The 23,710-nt window shown below is 39.4% G+C and overlaps 1 protein-coding gene across 4 annotated transcripts in view; it reads left to right on the forward strand.

The window, feature by feature from the left end:
* The window catches only part of LOC132819835 (prominin-1-A-like), a 287,338-nt gene that overhangs the window by 15,110 nt on the left and 248,518 nt on the right, over positions 1–23,710 (forward strand). For 3 of the 4 annotated variants that reach the window (XR_009645127.1, XM_060831697.1, XM_060831718.1), the window contains exon 2: positions 7,305–7,968. Coding sequence is in view for 3 of the 4 variants with exons in the window: in XM_060831697.1 (XP_060687680.1) it covers positions 7,746–7,968 (223 nt within the window). In the remaining variant the exon portion in view is untranslated. The remainder of the gene's footprint in view (positions 1–7,304; positions 7,969–23,710) is intronic. The other variant, XM_060831707.1, reaches the window with a different exon arrangement.

Below are 23,710 nucleotides of genomic sequence, written 5' to 3' on the forward strand. Positions count from 1 at the left end.
GTTATTAAAAGAAAATACTCCATCTTAGCCAACCTGTCCTCACAGTGTTCCAACTGGTATAGTTTGGAGTTTGGGTATTCGATCCACTGTGGGGTCCAGGAGAAGATTAAAATCTCCCCCATAATAATATGTCACATTCCAAGGGCAATCAATTTGGAGAGTGCATTGGTCAGGAATTTAAAGGGATGTGCCGGGAGACAATAGACATTTAAGATGCCATACTCTTCACCACGTATTAAGGCTTTAAGGATTCTGAACCGTCCATACTCATCCTTAATGTGACCTAATAAATGGGAGTTTTTTCTGAACAAGTACAGCCACTCCCCTGCTCTTAATGTTAAAGGACAAAAAGGACACCCGATGAAACTCACTCTGCTGGAACTTTAGATGTTCCTTATCATCAAGGTGGGTTTCCTGCAATAGGGCAATATCAACCCTCTCCTTCCTGAGATTCAGGAGTACATTTTTTCTCTTGACCAGCGAGTGACTCCTCTTAATATTCCAGATGCACCATTTAAGAAGACTATTAGCCATATCCCTCCATAACAACCCTTGAGAGGAAGAACCCTACTCATGACATACCGTGTGTAAATAAATAGAGACTCATTGAACCTAGAAAATACACACACTAAAACTACATTAACGGAACTTTCAAAAAGTGCATCTATTAAAAATCAACAAACTAAACCAAATACGAAATAGAAAAAACACTTGATGGGAAACTCTACCCCCTGCTACCAGGGGGTGCTTGCATACACCTCTGTAGCTCCTTCTAGCTTGAGCTGTGTCCCAGACTCAGGCAAAGGATAAAAAGAACAGGTATTATGAACAAAGAAATTGAAAGTGGGCACTCCTCCCATCCCCAACCATACATTGACCTCAATTAACACTGGAAAAAATCCAACAACACTTTCTATAATAAAAAAGAGAAGTACACAAGAAAAAAGGGAAAGAAAAGAAAAAAAGCATCATTGTCCATGTTCTTTGGACCAGTCGGTCTATTTTAAAGTGTCCAGACAGTTTTTTGCTTTTTCTGATGAATCAAATAAGCACACATATACCTCATAGTTGAAACACAGCAGCGCTGGGTACTTTATAGAGTACTGAAAACCAAGATCCCTCAATCTCTTCTTCACCTCATCAAAGGACTTCCTCTTGTGGATCACAGCTGCAGAAAAGTCCTGGAAAAACGTAATCTTGGATCATTTGTAAATCAGGGCCAGTAGATCCTTCCCCAGTGATCTGGAGGCTGCCATTACCTTTTGTTTGTCCCTATAACACTGGAATCGCACTAGGACCAGTTGGGAGTGCTGGTCTGAACTGGGCCTGAGCACCACAACCCAGTGAGCTCTACAATCTTCACCTGGCTTCCCAGCCAGGAAATTGCGGCAGCCGTTCTTCAAAGAAACTGTCTGGCTGCTTGCCTTCCTCTCCTTCCGGCAGTCCAACAATCTGAATATTCTTTCTTCGACCTTTATTTTTGATGTCACTGAACTGCTCCACTAAGGCCCGTACCTCCTTCTTGAGGGCCTGGGTCTGCCCCGCCGAGGACTCGACCATAGTCTCCAACACTGCAGTCCGCTGTTCAACCTCCTTCACTCCTCAAGTCCTTCCAGCTCCTGCTCATGCTTCTGTAGCATGGTCAAGATCGGTTCCAGGCTGATGGTGTGACCTTATAATCTTCCTCCTGACTAGAATGTATATTGTCTGAGTATATTGAAGTATCTCCTTAGTCTGTCACTGTATTTCTATCCCCTAACCCAGTTTTCCCATTCACCGTAACCAGCTGTATCTTCAAGGAGGAAGACCCACACATGATTACCAGAAGATTTTTCACAAGTCACTCCAGAGGTGCCTAGCCCTTCCAACTCCCTTTTATGTAATTGCAAAGCTTGCAGAAATTTGAGCTAAAGATGGTGAATATGCATCTGGGAGGGATGTTCTTATCCTTTCCATCCTTCTAATCCAAAACATCCCAGGGACAACTACAAATCTTTCAGGCCTACAGGATCAATTACAGACCAGGCTCCTTTCACTGCTGTGGCAAAATTTGGGACTACACTTTGATGTAGTGATAAAGAGGAATTAATAAAACATACCGAGGGCACACACATTACATCGGTAACCTATAATTGTGAATTACTGTGTAGTTTTGTAAATATATATTGACTTGCACTCTACAGATGCACCAAGCAGACATTTTACCTGTGGATACAGTTAAGTTGCATTCGTTTGAGAGATGAGTAGCCTTTAGCGGATGAATGAAGTTGCAGTTGCCAAATATTGCTCACTTCTCACAAGAAAACAACACTCACTACTGCAGATTGCCTCCAATGTCACGGATCCTTGAAATATGATGTTCAGGATCATAGCCAAGTTGACACATCTTAGAGTGGACAACATGAGGCTAAATGTAATGTGCAGGGATTATGCCAGGACAAGTCCTGCTCACATCATTCCACACATACACTAACTTTGTGAATGAGATGGTGAATCACTGATGATTCCACAGGTCTCTGGAGGAAAAAGGTCATTCTGTGTAAAATGTTTTCACTGCCATTTAAAGTTGGGGGAATGTACAATAGCAGTTCACATGTCCACTCTCCCTTAGAGAGCAGTGTTTGCCAAGATCAGCTGTACATAATGTTGCTTCTCACAAATTCAGCACTGTCCTGTAGGATGCCCAAGCATTTCAGCACAAGTTGGTAGTTTACATGCACCTTGAAACATTGACGGGTTACTGATGGGGGAAGGGTGAAAAGGAAATTACTCAGGCTTCCTTTCAACCTACGAGTTATCATGAGGGACTTCATTGCACAGCATTTTGATGCGCTATGCTGCCTGAAGCCTTAACAGCTACATAGCATCAGGCAATGTTAGTTTACCCTCTGCTGCTCTTTTCCTCAACTTACGTGTATTTGCTTGAAAGTGGGATCACCCAAAGATATGAAGTGTACACTCAGATGGATAGAGACAAAATTTTGTAACAACAGAAAACAGCAAGTACTGCAACAATAACAATGGAATGTCCTTTGCACAGATTCGAGGCTGCTTTCCAGATTAGCAGAAAAATGTTACTCAGTTGAAGGAAGTCCAAGGACAACTTTCTCATTTTGAAGATGAATTTTGATTTGGTTTTTTTCTATCTTCACTTTATAAAGCATTGTTCAGTCATGCTGTCTTGGATGGTCATCCTCAACAATGTTCTGATTCTCATTTACATCTCAGAAAATTGATCCTCCATTTCTTTCGCCTTTGGGGCATGTCCCATTTGTTGTGTCCAATTGTGAAGGACACAGTGTACCACAATGATACACTGCACTCTTTCAGACTACATTGCCAGGGTTTGCTAAAGCAATCCAGGCATTGAAATCTTGGCATAAGGTGATCAATAGTTGATCTATTATGGCTTGGTAGAAGTGTGAAAGTGTAATATCTTTATTTTGCATCAGTCTGATGGTTTCATGAATGAGTCATGAGCTTGTGTTACTGTGTGTCCCAGCAGCCATTCTTGGATGATTCAAGGAGCTTGAAAAGTCAGGGGATCCTGGAAGATTTCTGGTATGTGGGAGTCCTAGCAGCACTCGGGATGTCTGGTACAGACCTTCAAGATTTGACAGCAGTGGTCATATATAATTTGAACTTTAATTGATTGGAAACTTCTTCTGCAGGTTGGTGATAGGGTGATCTCAAAACAATGTGGGTGTGATCAGTAATGTCCTGTAATTGGAGTGAAGCCAGCAACGGAAAAGGAGCTAGCTGCTTGACTCTTCTTGACATGACACAATGATATGAACAGCTGTAACCTGGTGGAAATGTATTGGTTAGATCCCTGATGCATTTGTGGGTAGAAGTTTGGGTGATAATATACAGGTCCCCTGCTGCACTTTAGAACAAGTCAGTAGGATAAAAATTCAGGGTAGTAGTAACCTTGACTGGGATGGGATGGCCACCCAGTCCATCTGAGCACAGGTTCTTCTTCAGGAGCTCACACAATTTGGTAATGGTCTAGGACATTGGGGCTTATGCTACCTTTCAGAAATAAATGGCAGTGACACCTGTAGAGAATCACTTTGCTCTGCCTTTTTTGGCGGATTTTCAACGGCTACATCTGCTACTCTGAGGCTGTGTGGTAGCTGCTGATGGTTGGTGTTCTTGCTGTCCTTTTGACAAAGATGTAACTGCTGTCATCTTATATGTTGTCTTCAAATTTGAAGTGATGCCATAATAATTCCATTCACAGCTGTGTCCCTGTCACATGTGTGAGCAGTTAATGTGGAGAGAAAGTCAGTAAGGTGATATAATTTTATTGAAGATATTCCTGAGCCCTTGCATCCAACACAATGAAGTCTCATGTTATGTCCTCACTAATTATGAGGAGGTCAATATCATACCTCCATTAAGGGCTCCGAGATGTGTCACCTTTGTTGACTTATATGTTGCACAATTAAAGCTTTAATGGTGCAGTGGGGCAAGAGAATTCTGACAGTCAGCTGTAATTGTTCTCTCAGTGAATGAAGCTGTGCAATGAAAACCATCCCAGACTTGAGTTGCCCACTTTTGGCAGAACTCCAAATATTTCTACATATGTCCTATTTCCCCACAGCACCCTGACTGACCTACTGTAATCCCAGACTGATAGCACGTGGCCAGCAGGACTGACTGTGGTCCAATTTCTAGATTCCAGTACACAGATTCTGGACTCTGGTAGGGCTAAGCACCTGATTAACTGTGACACCAACCACCTGAACTGATGTCAAATAAATCTCTTATCACAATCCTCATTGGCTGAAAGTGGTCCCTCTTCGCTTCATAAGTTCAGATTTGATCTTCTGACTTGTCCACTTACAGTGAAGCACACAAAATATTTTCACTGCATTTGCTACTGGTGCATTCTTTAGGTATTACATTGCCATAGCCCATTGACATAACCACATCATGATTGTTCACTACTGTCCTTCACTCGCAGCCTGCGTCTCCCTCTATTTTTAAAAAAAATCAAGCACACAGAGGCTGACAGCCTTGACGTAAGTGCAAAGTGTGTGAGCCAAAAGATGCATCCTGTGCAGGCATGTGTGTATATTTGCATGCACAAAATGATGAGACAGAAACATGGAAATTGTACGTATGCCTGAAGTCGAATAGTGTTGAAAAATCAAAGTGGTGTTGAGTCGCTCTGAGGATGGTCATAATGAGATTGGTGGTTTTCTGCTGCTGACTTGTGTGGACTAAAGGTCAAACAGGGTAGCAGCAATGGAGCATGCAATATTATTATGGTCGAAACATGGTTCGATAATGGCTGTGAACGGCACTTACCAGAAACCAGCTCTGTCTTACATGTTGGGGATTTGTGTCATTTGGTTTCTTTGGGAAGCAAAGGAGAATTGGAAGTGGCATGGAAATAAGTTGAGGTAGGAAATAAGATATCTGCTACTCAATAACAAGGTGCTGAAGTAGTCATTTAGACTTGAGGGGGAAAATTGGAAAATCCAAAGATGTTGCCAGATCTGCTGAGTATTTCAATATTTTCACTTTTCATTTCCAAAATATTTTACTTTTGAAAAGAAAATCAATATTGATATTGATCAAACCCCATGCTTTGAATAATGGGTTTTGTTTACCTAATACATGGATGTGGATATAGTAGTTTGTGTATTATTTGGACCTCTCCTACTCTTTTCACATATCTAAATGATGTGAGATTAGCTTGAGATTGCTTTTTATTCCCCTTAGTCCTTGAATGCTGCATTTTAATGTTGGAATAGTCAGGATTATGAAAACCATTTTTAGCTTCTGTGCGTTGTCTTTTATTACTGACATCATATCCTCTTTCCTGTTATACCTCTCTAGGCTTGTTATCAAGCCTTGTTATTCCAGAGTCGTTACAAAAATTAAAAGATTTTATGACGGTACACAAAATAGCCAATTTACCTGTCTTTCAAAGCTGGATTGATAGAAAGTATAGATTAAGTTTTTGTACTTAAACAAGAATGATTATTTATTACAAACAAAATAGATTCTCACTACAGATAAACAATTATCAACCACTGATATATAATTCTCATATATAAAACTCTAATCCCCTTAAAGTCCATCTACATACAGACACAAAATAAACTTGGGTGTTATGGGTGGAGGGAAAGACTGAGAAGGCAGTTCAATGGTTCCTGTCCCCAGGATTTTCGCTGAGATTAATCTTTGGGGTCGTCAGGACCGCTGCACCTAAATCTTCCTTCTTTAAATATTTTCACTTGTTTGCAGGAGGCAAAGGGCAACTGGTTCACGCTTCTAAACTCTGACTTTTGGGTTAAAAGCTAATGCTTACAGTGACTGATGAGAGAAATAAATTGGTTTATTTCAGATTTTTATACTACAGAGGAAAGGACAGCTCTTCTTGTACAGAGGCCCAAAAGCTTCTGACCCAAAAGCTGTTCAGCTACCTGGGAGAAAATCATGTAGTTGTCAGCAGGCAGAAGGCCTTTGCCATCGACAACTAGTCACCGTTTCACAGACCTACCAGCCACTTGTTAACTGAATTTCCTTTTGGCTACATCTTTTTGCTCATCTGAAATAATTTCTCCCACTGCTGGAACAAACAGCAGTGTAAACAGCATTTATAATGAATGTCAAGTAAATTGTTTTTAAAAGTGCATAATCCTTTTTATGATCCCTGATTTATAACCTGTCATTTTCCCATTTCAGTCCACAGTCAAAATACAGAAAACTAAAAAAGATATAGTCTTCACAGTGCAAACACATACATTACTTTTTACATTTTATATAGCTATAACCTGGAGAAATAGGAGTATACCCTGGTTTGCACATATAAATGAATAAAAGAATGAACCTTTCCTGATGTTTATTATTATTGTTAGCTCATTAACTGCATCACATGTTATTCTTATTTTTTTATTTAACCTTTTATATAAAAAAGGTCTTGAGTTAAAAAGTTGTTTGTTAATATGCAAAACTGTATTACTTTGTACATCAACATTTTCAAGGAAAATGCATTTGTATGTATTTAAACTATTTATGGTTATGACATGTAAATTGCAACAATAAACATGCAAGTATTTTTTGAACAAATAATTTATATTTCAATTGTTACTAGACTATTTTGTTAAGTCATTTTAATTTTGTTGTCTTTATGTCATTTAATTTTGCTGTTCATGACCAGTTCATGAAAAGTATAAAGGTCATTTAATTTTGCCTAATAATTGACTTTCTTTATTGAACACGGGGCACTACAAGTTGGATTATTTGTTATAATTTGCAGGCTAAGATGCTATATTGTTCTATTACAGATAAGCGTCTTTGAGGCATGCTGCTAGTGCTGTAACAGCTAATGCTCCCCAGTGGGCGGGTTGAACTACCCCTCTCTCGACAGATAAGACTTTCTGCTTAGCATTAGTTTAAGGAGCTAAGACAACAGCATCTTCAACCACTTTTCTACCTCTCGTTTTCTGTGCTAGACATGATGTACGAAATCAATTGCTGCAGAGCATGAATGTTTGGAATTTGAAATCGGAGTGCAATCTGAATACTGGATGAAGAACTTGGAAATCCTTGTGGATTTTTTTTAACTTGACTGTCAATATGAAATCTGTTCGAAATAATGCTATCATAGAAACAGCAAGACTGAAGTGGCTCCCAGGTTTCCTGTTTTTTTGAACTACACTGTTGGAGTACACTTTTTTTTTCTCTTTCCCAAAAAAAAGACATTTATTTGAGCTGCGTTTTCAATCATGGCTGTTGCAGTCACAGTGTTTATACTAATGCTTTGTACAAGAACTGTGAGTGAAAGTCAGCAATGGAACTACCCATTAGAAACTGAAACATTGGATTTTGGATCTGTACCTGCTGTGAACTATGAGTCTAATGTATATTATGACCCTGGAGTTATAGGATTTTTATTTCAACTGGCAAGAATTTTCCTACATGTAGTGCAACCGAATACCTTTCCTCATGGTAAGTATCATTAATGAGCGACTAGATAGTTACAGTTAGATTGTTTATCTGTACTGCCACTAATAATTATTATATTGTTGCTTCCCATTTTTTGCTTCACTACAGAATGGGCATTATTGAAAGTTGTTGATTGCCTTAATATCCATCTTACTTGCAACTGTGTTATAAACTAAGTAATTCCTGTGTTCAATTAACTAACTTTCTGATTGCAATAATGTTGTTCTCTATCAATAGATCATTAAAAAGGGTCTTCAGTAATATAGTGCATTAACTGTGTTTATATATTCTTTTATATTTAAGATGTGTTATGTATTATTTATTGTTATTACAGAGTAGATTTTAGATAAACTGTTCATTAAAAAGAACTGCAATTAATTGAAAACATTTATCTAAAAATCACTTGCTTGCAATGATGTGTTGGTTACATTGTAAATAAAATTCAATTTTCTTTTGGTACATTCACCTACATCTGCATATGTATTTTAAGTAGATGATTGGATACAAGTGCTGCATCTGAAACTGATTGGTAAATCCAGAGATTAGGTGTGGCTGTTTGAGTCACCTGATATAATTAGTAAATCCTATAAGCTCTTCCACCATATGTTGCTATGGTTATAATGAATATCCTATCTGGAACAGGAAACTGACAGTGATTTAAAGTACAATGCCTATCTCAGTGCTGTAATAAATTTTAATTCCTCTTTCCTATAAACATTTCAGCATATATTAAAAGTTATGCACAATCATAATAAGATTACACCATATTATACAAAATGTTATACCATAAGATCCAAACAGCTACTTAATTCCAACATTGTGAAGTACAAGATGAATGTTACTCAGTTCTCTTTATTATTTTCAATGTTGTATGGATAACAAGCATATACTTGTTTAGAATTGATTTTATTTCTCTGGGAAAATCAGAATTTTCACTATATGGGCATTGTATTTTAATTCTGTAGCAACTCCATCAACAGTTCCCTCAATTTCCTGAAAAGGTCATATTAAGGTCACTTGAAGAATGCTAAAACGTGTGGGGCGTGGGGAGGAGTAACAAAATTAACAGATTGAAACAAAAACTTACAAAAATGAACAATGTTTTCCATTTGAATTACATAGAATTTAATAAAAGTTTTGAAGATTCTTAAGTTAAAAGAATTCTCAGTTACCCCAAATGTTTTCCGAAGTCTGGGAGGAAAAAAAACTCAAATTCAAAAGTAAATGCTTAAATTGTACAGAACATGTTGCTCCAGTAGCATAACAAAGAAAAATGAGCAGGAATAGGCAATTCAGCATTTCAAGTCCACTCATCCATTCAGTGAGATCATTTCGGAACCCCTATTTTAACACTTTTTATGTACTGTCCCCACATCCCATGATGTTCTTAATATGTAGACATCCATTGAGCTCAGACTTGAATATACTCAACAACTGAGCCTCCATTGCCCTTTGGGAAATAGAATTCCAACGATTTACCACCTTCTGACTGAAGAAATTCTTCCTCATCTCAGTCCTAAATGACCTTGCTCTTGTTCTGATTCTCTGTTGATGGTTCTAGACCCCACAGCTGGGGGAAGCAGCTTTCCTGCAACCAATCCAATTGATCCCTACAAAAAATTTGTATGTTTGAATGAGATCACCTCTCAATCTTTGAAACAAAAGAGAATATAGGCCCAGTCTATTTAATCGTTTCTTAAATGACAATCCCTCCTGTAACCGGGTAATCTTCCTTTTCGATCTATAAACTGGAATAGAAGTTGGACATTGCTAAGTAGCTGAAATATCAGGAGAGTTTTGCAACCTGGAAAAAATCAAGTTGTACACATTTTTAACTGTGCAAGACCATGCTGCTTTTTGAAGAAGTGCAATTGTTACTTTTGAGACAGTGGCATCAGGAGTTTTGAGTTGAGGAAAATCTGTATGACAACAGCCCTTGGAAAGCCCAGCTGGAACTTGTTACAGATCTGTAATTGCAGAGCAGAGTTGACAAACAGAAACATCTCTCTCCCTTCTGTCCGTGTGAATGAAAAACAAAAAAAAAGCACAAGAAACTTCAAGAATTCTAATACAAGAAAAGATCTTTGTCCAACAGCTCACTACTGAAGTGAAGAATGACCACTGGTTTACAAATAACAGCATGTCATCATTTTAACAAAGAACAAAGAAAATTTACAGCCCAAGAACAGGCCCTTTGGCCCTCCAAGCCTGAGCTGATCCAAATGTACTGTCTAAACCTGTCAGTCAATTCCTAAGCATCTCTATTCCTCCACTCCCCATCTACTCATGCATTTATCCAGACGTATCTTAAATGAATCTACCGTGCCTGCCTCTACATCCTCTGCTGGCAGCGCGTTCCAAATGCCTACCACCCTCTGTGTGAAGTACTTGCCGCGTGTAGCCCCCTTAAACTTTCCACTTCTCACCTTGAAAGTGTGACCTCTCATTATTGAATCCTTCTCCCTGGGAAAAAGCTTGTCTCTATCCACCCTGTCTATACCCTTCATGATTTTGTAAACCTCAATCAGGTCCCCCCTCAATCTCATTTTTTTCTACTGAAAATAAACCTAACCTACTCAGTCTTTCTTCATAGCTAGCACCTTCCATACCAGGCAACATCCCTCCTAAACCTTCCCTGCACCCTCTCCAAAGTGTCCACATCCTTTTGGTAATGTGGTGACCAGAACTGTACACAGCGTTCTAAATGCGGCCGAACCAATATCTTGTACAATGTTAACATAACTTGCCAGCTCCTATACTCAATACCCCATCCAATGAAGGCAAGCATACTATATGCCTTCTTGACCATTCTATCCACCTGTGCAGCAACCTTCAGAGTACAATGGACTAGTACTCCCAGATCTCTCTGCCCATCAACTTTTCCCAAGGCTCTTCCATTCATTGTATAACTCACTCTAGGATTAGTCTTGCCTAAATGCATCACCTCACATTTGTCTGGATTGAAAACCACTTTTCCGCCCAACTGTCCAGTCTATCTATATCCTCCTGTATTCTCTGATAGTCCCTTATGCTTTCTGCTGCTCTACCAATCTTCATGTCATCTGCAAACTTGCTGATCATACCAACAGTGCCCTCTTCCAGATCATTTATGTATATTACAAACAACAGTGGCTCCAATACTGATCCCTGTGGAACACCACTGGTCATCTTTCTCCATTTCAAGAAACTCCCTTCAACTACTACTCTGTCTCCTGTTGCTCAACCAGTTCTTTATCCACCTAGCTAGAAGATCCTGCAAACCATATGACTTCACTTTCTCCATTAGTCTATCATGGGGAACCTTATCAATCGCCTTATTAAAGTCCATGTATATGACATCAACAGCCCTTCCTTCATCTATCAACTTGGTCACTTCGTCAAAGAACTCTATTAAGTTGGTAAAACATGATCTCCCCCATACAAAACCATGTTGCCTACTGATAAGCCTATTCTTTTCTAAATATAAATACATCCTTTCTCTCAGTATCTTCTCCAGCAACGACGTCAGGCTCACTGGTCTGTAGTTATCCAGAATATCCCTACTACTCTTCTTGTACAGGGGGACAACATGAGCAACCTTCCAGTCCTCCGGCACCTCACCTGTATTTAAGGATGCCACACAGATATCTGTCAGGGCCCCAGCTATTTCCTCTCTTGCCTCCCTCAGCAACCTGGGATAGATCCCATCTGGTCCTGGGGATTTGTCCACCTTAGTAAGCTCCAGCCTACCCAACACATCTTTCCTACTTATGTCAAAGTGATCCAGACTAATCAAACTTCTGTCTCTAATCTTAACATTCATCATGTTCCTTTCCTCAGCGAACATTGATGCAAAGTAATCATTCAGAATCTCACCCATTCTGTCAGATTTGACACACAGCCTTCCTTCGTTATTCTTTAGTGGACCAATCCTTTCTCTAGTTACCCATTTGCTTCTTATATAAGAATGAAATGCTTTGGGATTCTCCGTAATTCTGCTCGATAAAGCTATTTCATGACCCCTTTTAGCCCGCTTAATTCCATGTTTAAGACTTGTCCTACTCTTCCGATATTCTTCTAGGGCCCATTCTGTTTTTAGCTGCCAGACCTTATGTATGCTTCCCTTTTCGTCTTGGCTAGTCGTACAATTTCTCTTGTCATCCACGATTCACGAATCTTGTCCTTCCTATCCTTTACCTTCACGGGTCATGCCTATCCTGCACTATCTTTAACCTATCTTTGAAAGCCTCCCACATCTCAAATGTGGACTTCCCTTCAAATAGCTGTGTCCAATCCACATTTCCGAGCTCCTGCCTAATTTTGATATAATTGGCCTTGGCCCAGTTTAGTACTCTTTCCTTAGGACCACTCTCTTCTTTATCTACGAATATTTTAAAACTTATAGAATTGTGGTCACTGTTACCAAAGAAATCCCCCACCGCAACTTCGACCACTTGTCCTGGCTCGTTCCCCAGTACTAGGTCCCCTTTCCTCATCAGACTATTGACATACTGCTCTAGAAAACTCTCCTGGACACTTCTTACAAATTCTATCCCATCCAGATCTCTGACTTTAGATGTTTCCCAATCAGTGTTGGGAAAATTAAAGTCTCCTATCACCACTACCTATTGCCTCTACATCTTTCCATAATCTGTTCTTCTACCTCATGCTCACTGTTGGGAGGCCTTTAATACAGCCCCAACAGTGTGACTGCACTCTTCTTATTTCTCAGCTCCACCCATAATGCCTCACTACCCAAGACCTCCATAGTGTGCTCCTTTAGCACAGCCGCTCCCCTTTTACTTCCCTCCCTGTCTTGTCTGAAGCATCTATATTCTGGAACATTTAATTGCCAATCGTCATGCTCTTCCTTCAACCAAGTCTTCTAAAATTAAAAGGTTAAAAATTACACAGCACCTGATGAAGGAGTGTCGCTCCGAAAGCTAGTGTGCTTCCAATTAAACCTGTTGGACTATAACCTGGTTTTGTGTGATTTTTAACTTTGTACACCCCAGTCCAACACCGGCATCTCCAAATCAAAATTAAAAGGAACTGTGAGAGACAATTTAACCCACTTCTGTGATCTGGACTTTTGATCTTCAGAATATTTGTTTTCCCTATTATATATTTCCTCCTGTAACATTTGTGTCAAACCATCAATCTTTCTTAATCGTGAATTTGTTGGAGAGGAAGGTTGGTTTTTTTTTAGGGATATAATTTAATTTGCATAGTATTAGCTGAGCAATTATTTATTTTCCCTGCCATTTATGTGTTTACAACAAACAGTTATTTTCTGTCCTTGACAAACCCTGGTGTAAATTGCTTTTGTCTAGACTGACAGTTCGGAAAATTGGTTATCTTGGTGGTATAATGGATATTTATATATTTGTGATGGTAACTATGATACTCTATTATTGGTACACTCTTTCCAGTTAAATCATGATACTCAGTCCTATTGAAAGGTTATTTTACATTTTCATTTTATTTTTTACATAAGATTTTACATTTTCAGTGACATTGCATGAAATTGTTTATAGAGATTGTCCTATTACTAACTCAATTATTTGTCCCTCACACTTCTTTTCTGCCAATCAATCCAGATTTGGCCTTCACTTAAGCAGAATACGTAGGAGTCTTGCTAAGTGGCCAGTTTCTTTCCAATTATTTCAGTTTCAGGTTTCCTTCCAGAGTTTGTAATGGAGAATTGGCCAACCTTCAACTTCATATTGCACTATGACAATGCAAGAAGATAACATTCTACATACAACCCACTGTTAAGATCAACTTCACACAAAGTTCTAGATTTCATGTGGTGTTTAATGGCATGCATTTATGTAGCCTTTTACAGTAACACATTGTCCCAATGCATTTTGCATGAGTGTTATTAAACAATATTTGTTTGACAATTTGATTGAGCTACATAACATGCTTTGAGAGGAGACAAAGCTTGGCTAAAGTGACCAATTATAAGAAGCATCTTAAATGGGAAAGAATAGTAAAGAGACTAGAGAGGACATTCTAGAGTTTAGTTTTTTGCAGCTCAAGGCATTACTAATGGTGAAGCTGTTTAAAGTCAGGCAGTTTCAAGACCATAATTAAAAATGCATGGATGTCTTTGAAGACTGCAAGAGATTATAGAGGAAGGGAGGGAAATGTCTATTTGGGGATTTGAAAACCGAAATGAGAATTTTAAAATCAAAATGTTGCTTAACTGAGAGCCAACTAGGTTAATGAGTACAAGGTTGATGGATGAACACGGTGGTGTGTGTAAAACATAAAATAACAGTGAAGTTTTGAATGATTTCCACTTTGTAGCCAAAATGTGAGAGGCTGGTCAGGAGTGTGTTAGAACAGCTAAATTGAAGATAACAAAGGCATGAGTGAGGGGTTCTACAGCAGCTGAGTTAAAGCAGTGGAGGACCTGGATAACATTTTTGAGGTGGAAATAGGCATATCTTCAATGAAGGTTGGATTAGTCATTGGAAGCTTAATTTGTGGTTAAATATGATACAAATGTTATGAATGGCCTGGTTAAATGTCAACTGGAAGGGAGAGAGTTGAAGTCAGTAACTAGTGTGATGTGGTTTGTAGTGTGCAATGAAGACATTGAATAGAATTTTCCGGACTTAAGAGTCATAGAGATATACAGCATTGAAACAGACTCTTTGGTCTAACTTATCCATGCCGACTAGATATCCTAAATTAATCTGGTCACATTTGTTAGCACTTGGCTCATATCCCTCTCAACCCTCCTATTCATGTATTCATCCAGATCCTTTTTAAATGTTGTAATTGTACCAGCCTCCTCCACTTCCTCTGGCAGCTCATTCCATACATGCACCACCCTTTGCATGAAAACGTTGCCCCTCAGGCCGCTTTTAAATCTTCACCCCTTGACCCTAAACCCATGTCCTCTAGTTTGGGACTCCCCCAGTCCAGGGAAAAAGACCTTGTCTATTTACCCTATCCATGCCCCTCATGATTTTATACACTTCTGTAAGTCACCCCTCAGCCTCCGACGCTGCAGGGCAAACAGCCTCTCCCTAATTTTCAAACTTTCTAACCCTGGCAGCATGCATATAAATCTTTTCTGAACCCTTTCAAGTTTCACAACATCCTTCCAAAAGAAGAGAGACCAGAATTGCACACAATATTCCAAAAGTGGCGGAATCAAAGTCCTTTACTGCCGCAACATGACCTCCCAACTCCTATACTCAAAACTCTGACCAGTAAAGGAAAGCATACTAAACACCTTCACTATCCTATCTACCTGTGACTCCACTTTCAAGGAATTATGAACCTGCATTTCAAGGTCTCTTTGTTCAGCAACAGTCCCCAGGACCTTACCATTAAGTGTATAAGTCCTGCCCTGATTTGCCTTTCCAAAATGCAGCACCTCACATTTATCTAAATTAAACTCCATCTGTCACTCCTCGGCCCAATGGCCTATCTGATCACGATCCCACAAGCTCTTACAAGTGTGGGCAGGAGAACCTAATTAGCTAGGATGCAAAAGGTCAGGTTCTCAATTGTGAATTAAAGTTTTGGTGTAAAATTCTCAATCTTTTGGACAGGCTGGGTTTCCTGATCTTCTTGGATTGGAACCTATTTTGCATTCTTTAATATCTAATGAATGCTTATTAATACTTTAGCCACTAGAATTGTGCTCGCAACACAACTTTGTTAGCCAAAAATGGAAAGTTTATGTTCACAAACCCAACTTATATAATCAAAGCATGTACCTGGAATGGTAGACTGCTTCCTTCAAGTTCCAGTGAATATAGACATCTTCACAAACTTGGTTCCTTTAAGAAACCAACCATTTTTTTGTACAAGCACTCAATGTTAGGGATAAAGTCTCTATGCCAATCAGCTCAAGAAAAGTGTCATTCGTATGCAGTCTGGCTTCTTGTTATAGTGTTAAGGGTGAAGCCTCCTCATGTTCAGAATTTCATGAGAAGTCTCATTCAGATGCAGTCTATATTCTTGTAGTTAAACAATTGCAACATTACAGGTAAAGGAGGACCAATCCACTGAATGAGTCCAGTAGATTTGAGGGATCAATGTAAAATGGGGAAACTACTTAAAAGGGATACTAACAGAAAAGGTGAACTGAGTAGAATGGAAAGCTAGGAATGCAATTTAAGAGATGTAGTTATAGAGTCATATTCATAGAGATAAACAGCACGGAAACACACCATTTGGTCTAACCCATCCATGCTGACCAGATATCCCAACCTAATCTAGTCCCACTTGGCAGCACCCAGTCCATATCCCTTCAAACTCTTCCTAATAGAGTGATAGTTGCTGGGGCATTGGAAGGATTCTGTGAACCAGAAGGAGAAAATTGCGCTGCTGAATGTCAGAGACCCCAGCTATTTCTTCCTCTGCTAGCTGTGGATCAGTACCAGTTGTGCGCTTAGCAGAATTTGACCCCAAGCCTATTCTGATATATTACTGACACGTTGAATGGTTCTATGCTGATGGAGGATGGGAAACAGCATATGCCTTGTGGTTGCCCCACAGGAGCACCGGTTAGAAAGTTTCACTAAAATATGGAATTGTCTTCTGTGTCCATGATATCTCCAGGGTTGGTGAAGATGGTGAGTCAACTTCCAGTATTACTTCTGGGTTTCAGAAGGACAAGTACTGTCTGGTTACTTTTTGAATATAGATGTTGGAGGCCACACCTTCAAGCTATCCACTATCTTGACTGGAACAAAGCCCTGAATTATTTACAGACACATTGAACTTTTAAGTAAGACAGATTATTCTGTTTTATTTAAAAGAAAGGATGTGCAAGACAGAGACTGTAAATCCAGTGACCATTTGGAAAATTTCTGTGTGAAAAGATATCATTCTGTGTGAAGGACATAACTGTGTTCCCTTTAACAAACAAGAGAAGTGGTTAGAAACCAAGTGTAACTCTGGTGTATATTAGTGCTGGTGTTCTAGTTTGACTGGCTAGAGTGTACTTTGAAGATGACAGAAGGACATCTGCTAAAAAACCCTGTGCTTACATGTTAAAAGGAAAAAGACAGAAAGTGACTGTGTATGCCTCTCTGTCTCTCTCTCCCTCTTTTTCTTTCTTTCTTTCTTACACACACACACACACACACACACACACACACACACTGCAGACACAAGTTACCAATCAAAAGCTGTAGTTGAAGATGAAACTTCTTGATGTAAATCTATAAACTTGCTAGAGTAAACACTCCCATTATTTCATGGCTGTAACATTTCACTATTTACTCTACATGGCCAAACCAACAGCTCATTCATTTTTAAAAAATGTTGTCTTTTTACTCACTTTTCATTTCTAATCCCTACGCATGTATGTTGACTTTTATTGTTCCTCATGTTTTAATGACTTAAGCCCACTCTCTTTTGTCAACTCAAGCCTAGTTAAATTGTCTCCCTTTAAAATCGATACATTTGAGTGGAGAAAGGTGTGCATGAGGGAAAGGTCCTTTGTTTTAAGTTAACCTTATTATAACCAACAGAGAGAGGGGTTCAAAAAAGCAAGAAGGCCAGTTCTTTGTTCCTCACCCAGGACAAAGAAACCGCACAGAAACAGGCCCTTTGGCCCACCAAAACTGAGCTGACACTTGATGCTTTTCTAAACTTAAAAACCCTTACCCTCTATTTGGTCCATATCTCTCTATTCTCTGTCGATTCATATATCTGTCGAAATGCCTTTTAAACATTGCTGTTGTATCCACCTCCAATAACCCTTCTGGCAGCGCATTCCAAGCACTTGCCACCTCTCTGTAAAAAGATATAACCTCTAAATGTCCTTTAAACATACCCCTTTTTACTTGAAACCTATGTCCCCTAATATTAACATTTCTACCCTATGAAAAAGACTTCAATTATCCATGCCTCTCATAATTTTGCAAACTTCTGTCAGGTTAACCTTCATCCATCAATGTTCAAGTAAAAACAAATCAAGTTTTTCCAATCTATTCTCATAGCTAATATCCTTGAAACCAGGCAAAATCCCGGTAAACCCATTTCTATACTCTCTGCAAAGCCTCCGCATCCTTCTGGTACTGTGGCATAGGAATTATACACAAAACTCCAAATATGGCCAACTAAAGTTCTATTTTGCTGCAACATGACTTGGCTAATTTTATGCTCACTCCTCCAGATGCCTAGATTCCTGTTTGATGCTATTAAGGGTTCTGCCGTTTACTGTATACTTTCCACCTGCATTAGATCTTACGAAATGCATCACCTCACATTTGTCTGGACTGAGCTCTATTTGCCACTTCTTCACCTGAGTCTCTATTCTATCTATATCCTGCTGTATCCTCTGGTAATCCTCCTTATGATCCACAGCTCCCCCAATCTTTGTGTTATCTGCATATTTACTAAGCAGACCACCTACATTCTCCTCTAAATCATTTATATATATATATATAGATATATAAAACAACAGGAGTCCAGCACTGATCCCTGCGGAACACCACTGGTCACAGTACTCCAGTCAGAAAAACACCCTTCCACTGATACTCTCTGTCTTCTTTGACTAAGCCAGTTCTGTCTCAATCTTACCAGCTCACCACTGACCCCATGTGACTTCACCTTTTAGATCAGCCTCCCTGTTGGACCCTGTCAAAGGCCTTGTTAAAGTCCAGGTGGACAACATCTACCTTCCCTCATCAATTATCCTTGTTACTGCCTCAAAAATTCAAACCAGTTTGTGAGAAAGAACCTTCCCTGCACAAAGCCATGCTGCCTATCACTAACAAGTCTACATTTCTTCAAATGTGAGTAAATCCTATCCCTAAGAATCTTCTCTAATAGTTTCCCTACCATTGCCGTAAGGCTTAACACCCTGTAATTTCCTAGATTATCCCTGTTGTTGTTCTTAAACAAAGGAAACATCTAGGTATTCTGCAATCCTCTGGGACCTCAAAATGACTAACCCTAACCCTAACCCTAACCCTAACCCCATTCAGGATACAAAGACACTGTACAAGGCCCCAGCAATTTCCTCACCTGCCTTCCTCATCATTCTGGGATAGATCCCATCAGGTCCTGGGCAATTGTTACCTTAATGCTTTGCAAAACACCCTTTATATACCTCCCTTTTTATACGAACATGAACATGAATATCAATATATCCCTCTTGAGACTGCCCATCCACCATGTCCTCCTCCTTTGTGGAGACCAATGTAAAGTATTTGTTAAAAACCTCACTTACATCCTATCTTGCTCCATGCATAAATTTCTAGATTAGATTACTTACAGTGTGGAAATGCAGACATGGGGGAGAACGTGCAAATTCCACACAGTCAGTCACCTGAGGCGGGAATTGAACCTGGGTCTCTAGCGCTGTGAGGCAGCAGTGCTAACCACTGTGCCACCGTGCTGCCCACATTTCTACTTTTGTCCTCGAATAGACCTACCCTTTCCCTAGCTATCTCCTCGCTACAATATATATATAAAAAAACCTTCCTTAATCCTGTTTACCTAAGACATTTCATGGCTGATTTTAGCCCTTCCTATTCCTTGTCTGAGTTCTTTCCTGCTTTCTTCGAGGTTCTGCCTTAAAACTTGTCTTGAAACATTTTAGACTAAAATGTAATGCTGAACTATAGAACACAATTACTGCACTCGAAAATAGACAGGTAGGAAGGCTCAAAAAAAGGGGGGATCTCGAGGAATGCAGAAGATAGGGGCATTGGGGCTCACCAAGTGATAACAGGATGCTGTAAGGCAATTAAGAACATTTGCCTTAGTATCAGTGAATCTGTGTGAACAGGACACCAAGTGATAACATTCACAGCTGTTCTCCTGTGAAGTTAATGACAGTGTTTGATTCTGACCCTGAAACCGAACTCTGAACTACCAAAAGCTTTGCAATTAATGATCAGATGCTGCCAATTATAATGGATTCTTATTACCCCTTGTAATCAGGGCAGACACAGAGAGAAAAAAAATCTTTGTTGTTGCAAAACCCTGACTTGAGAGTTCAAAAGGACACTAGAGAGAGAGAGAGACCATTTTAGTGCTGAGGCTATTGGAGCCTGTAGAAAATTAACCCTTAGTGCTTATCTGCTATGGATTGAATTTAATTGCATTTGAGACTTTATGATGATATTGAGTAGCAATTACCGGTTATTAATACAAACTCTGTAAAAGGTAATCTTGATGAAGCCATAACTTACTTACTGTTCTTGCAGACCACTCTACAGACCTTACAGACTGCCCTACAGTTAATTCTAACTAATCAAATCTTCTGTCTTATTTGAATTTGAATCACAACCCTGAAAAGAAAGCATGTTAATTCAAAGACTAATGAATCAGTTTAAATGCAACCTTTTGGTAATATCTCAGCCTCAGGTACAGAATGATTCAGTGTTTAAAAAGCAGGAGTCTGCTCCTAGCTTAGAAATTATTCTAAGCCTAACATTGAAAAGATTCTGACACAATGTGCCAGGAAGCCATTTTATGGTCATAAGTTTGCCCTCCTTGCTAAGAAGCCATTTTGTAAATTAATTGTATCAGACTTGTGATCTGTGCAAGGTTACCTTATGAACTTTTCAATTAGCTTAGACTGGTGCCCCTTTATGATAGGAGCTTATCTCATCAGCAGACGCCTAACTCGGCTGGATTTGTTTTTCCCATCTGATGAATGGTTTAGGGCCTGTAGGAGTGATTAGACAAGCGTACACAGACCTGTCAATTAACTTTTCTTTCTTATGAATTATTGTCTTTCACTGTTATCTGTCTAATTAAGAACATGCGATGTTTTGGTAAACTTTTGTATGAAGGAAGCCACATTGTATCAGTATATCGGAGTAGCCTACTGGGGCACTTAAAGAGCTGGTACCTTACTCTCCTAGGTTATTAGAACTTAGTTAGTTTAGCTTATAGGTGTCAGTATTATGTAGTAACAGTGATGTTATTAGTGAATAAAGGGGATGACTAAAATTAAACTAAACTCTCTGTAAGAGGTTTTTATTCCAGACTTCCAAAGAGTAAGATCTCCGGAATGAACCAAAAGAGAGGCTTTACAGGTCTGAGTCCACAAGGGATTCCCTGAGCCATCTCAAATTTGTACTTTAACATGTCTTCAGTTTCTGAAATCTTATGTATGTCTCCTTTTCCTTTTGACAAAGCTCTCAGTTTCTCTTGTCATCCAAGATTCCTGGATCTTGCCATCCTTATCCTTAATTTTTACAGGAATATGCTGCTTCTTAACTTCAGTCACTTGGCTTTTAAAAGATTCCAATCCGCCTAATGCGGATTTACCCTCAAACAGCTGGCCCCAGTTTACACTTCCCAGTTGCTGCCTAATGTTGTGATAGTTTGCTGTCCCCTAATTTAGTACTTTCACCGAAGGACTATTTTTGTCCTTATCAATAAGTAATTTAGAACTTATAGAATTATGGACGCTGATTATAATGGATTCTAATCTTTTGGGAACTTCCACCTGGGGCAGTCACAACACTGCCTATAAAAGTTGTTGTTTTACATGGCATGTGATTACATAATCACAGAAATGTTATGAAGTGGAAGGAGGCCATTCATCCCATCATGCTTGCACTGGTTCTGTGCATGAGCATTATTACCTAGTGCCAGTCACTTGTTTTATAACCCATAGCCTTACCATGTTTTTATCCAATAATTATCTAATGTCCTCTCGAATGCATCAATTGAACCTGCCTCTCTTACACTTCCAGGCAGTGCATTCTATACCCAGACTACTTGCTGAGTGAACTCCACTACAAACCTTCGTCCAGCCTGAAAAATATTCATTGATCGTTACTGTCTTTTGTATCATTTAGTCAATTTTTAATTCATATTGCTGCTGAGTTTTTTAGTCTTATAACATTCATCAGTCTGTTGTGTGGCATATATCAAATATCTTCTGAAAGTCCAGGTATACCACATCAATGGTGTTACCTTCATCAAAACACTCTGTCACCTCTTCAAAAAACACTCCAGCAAATTGACTCTTTCTAATCCACCCACCTTTTCCACATGACTACAAATTATATACCAAATAATTGACTGTAGAAGCTTCCCACCTGTGAAGTTAATCTGACTGATCTGTAATTGCTGGGCTTATTCTTACAGTTTGAACAAGGCCATAATGTTTGCAGTTTTCTGGTCTTCTGGCACCTCCCCAGAGAAGACTGAAAGACTGTGACTGATGCCCTTGCAATTTCCACTCTCACTTCCTTCAAAATCCTTGGATTCAATCTTGGTGCAACAGTCTATCCAAAACTTCTATTCAATTTGTTTTGAATCTTTCTAGTGACTGAGTTGCCTTCTCTGTCACCATGATCTGGGCAGCATCTCTCTCTTTTGTAAAGACAGCTGCAAAGTATTCTTTTAACACCACAGGAGGTTTTGGGATACCCCTTAAAGTTGGTTACCAGTCTTCTCATAAATACGTTTTGCTTCTCTTATTTGCATTTTCACCTCTCCTCTGAGCCTTCGATATTCTTTTTGTTTCTTTAACTTCACCTCTAACTCAAGTCCTCGAAACACTTAGAGTCATAGAGATGTACAGCATGAAGACAGACTGTTCGGTCCAACTCATCCTTGCCAACAAGATATCCTAACCTAATCCAGTCCTATTTGCCAGCACTTGGCCCATATCCCTCTAAATCCTTGCTATTCATATACCTATCCAGATGCCTTTTAAATGCTGCAATTGTACCAGCCTCCACCACTTCCTCTGGCAGCTCATTCTATACACACGCGAGCCTCTGCATGAAAAAGTTACCCTTTTAGGTCTCTTCTATATCTTTCCACTCTCACCCTAAACCTATGTATGCCCTCTAGTCCTGGATCACCCCAGAGAAAAGATTTTGTCTATTTATCCTATCCATGCCCCTCATGATTTTGTAAACCTCTATAAGGTCACCCCTCAGCTCCAGGGAAAACAGCCCCACTCTATCCAGCCTCCCCTTATAGCTTAAATCTTCCAACCCTGGCAACATCCTTGTAAATCTTTTCTGAACCCTTTCAAGTTTCACAACATCTTTCTAATAAGAAGAAGACCAGAATTGCATGCAATATTCCAACAGTGGCCTAACGAACATCCTGTACAGCCGCAACATGACCTCTCAACTCCTATACTCAATGCCCTGACCAATAAAGGAAAGAAAACCAAACACCTTCTTTATTACTCTATCTACCTGTGACTCTACTTTTCAAGGAGCTATGAACGTGCACTCCAGTGTCTTTGATCAGCTCTGGCTCTACCTTTCCCATTTGTGAGAATATTTTTCGACTGCACCCAATCCATTTCCTTTTTGAAGGTGGTCCATTGTCCACTTATTATTTTTCCTGTCAACCTCTTGTTTCAGTCGATCCTGCTCATCTCTGTCCTTAGCCCACTGAAGTCTGCTCTCCAACAGTTGATTTTTCTTAGTCTGGATTATTGTATGTCATTCTCCACCATCATCCTGAACCTTACGATACAGTGATCATTGATTCATGAATATTCTGCCATTGGCACTTGAACCACATGGCTCAACTCATTTCTAAGAGTGCGCAAGAGTACAACCTTTCTTGCTGTATTAAAAGCATATTGCTGTAGGGAGCTATTCAGCATGCCGAACACTATAAGTATCACAGTCTATGTTTGGTTAACTGAAATCTGTCATGGTAACTACAGTAGAATGTTGACATCTCTCTGTAATTTCCTTGCCAACCAGTTTTTTCACATTCTTTCCATGGTTGGTGGTCTGTAGATTAAAATGTAATTATATCCTTTTGTTCCTTGGTCATAGCTAAG

Source organism: Hemiscyllium ocellatum, chromosome 1 (assembly GCF_020745735.1).
Source record: "Hemiscyllium ocellatum isolate sHemOce1 chromosome 1, sHemOce1.pat.X.cur, whole genome shotgun sequence".
NCBI lineage: Eukaryota > Metazoa > Chordata > Chondrichthyes > Orectolobiformes > Hemiscylliidae > Hemiscyllium > Hemiscyllium ocellatum.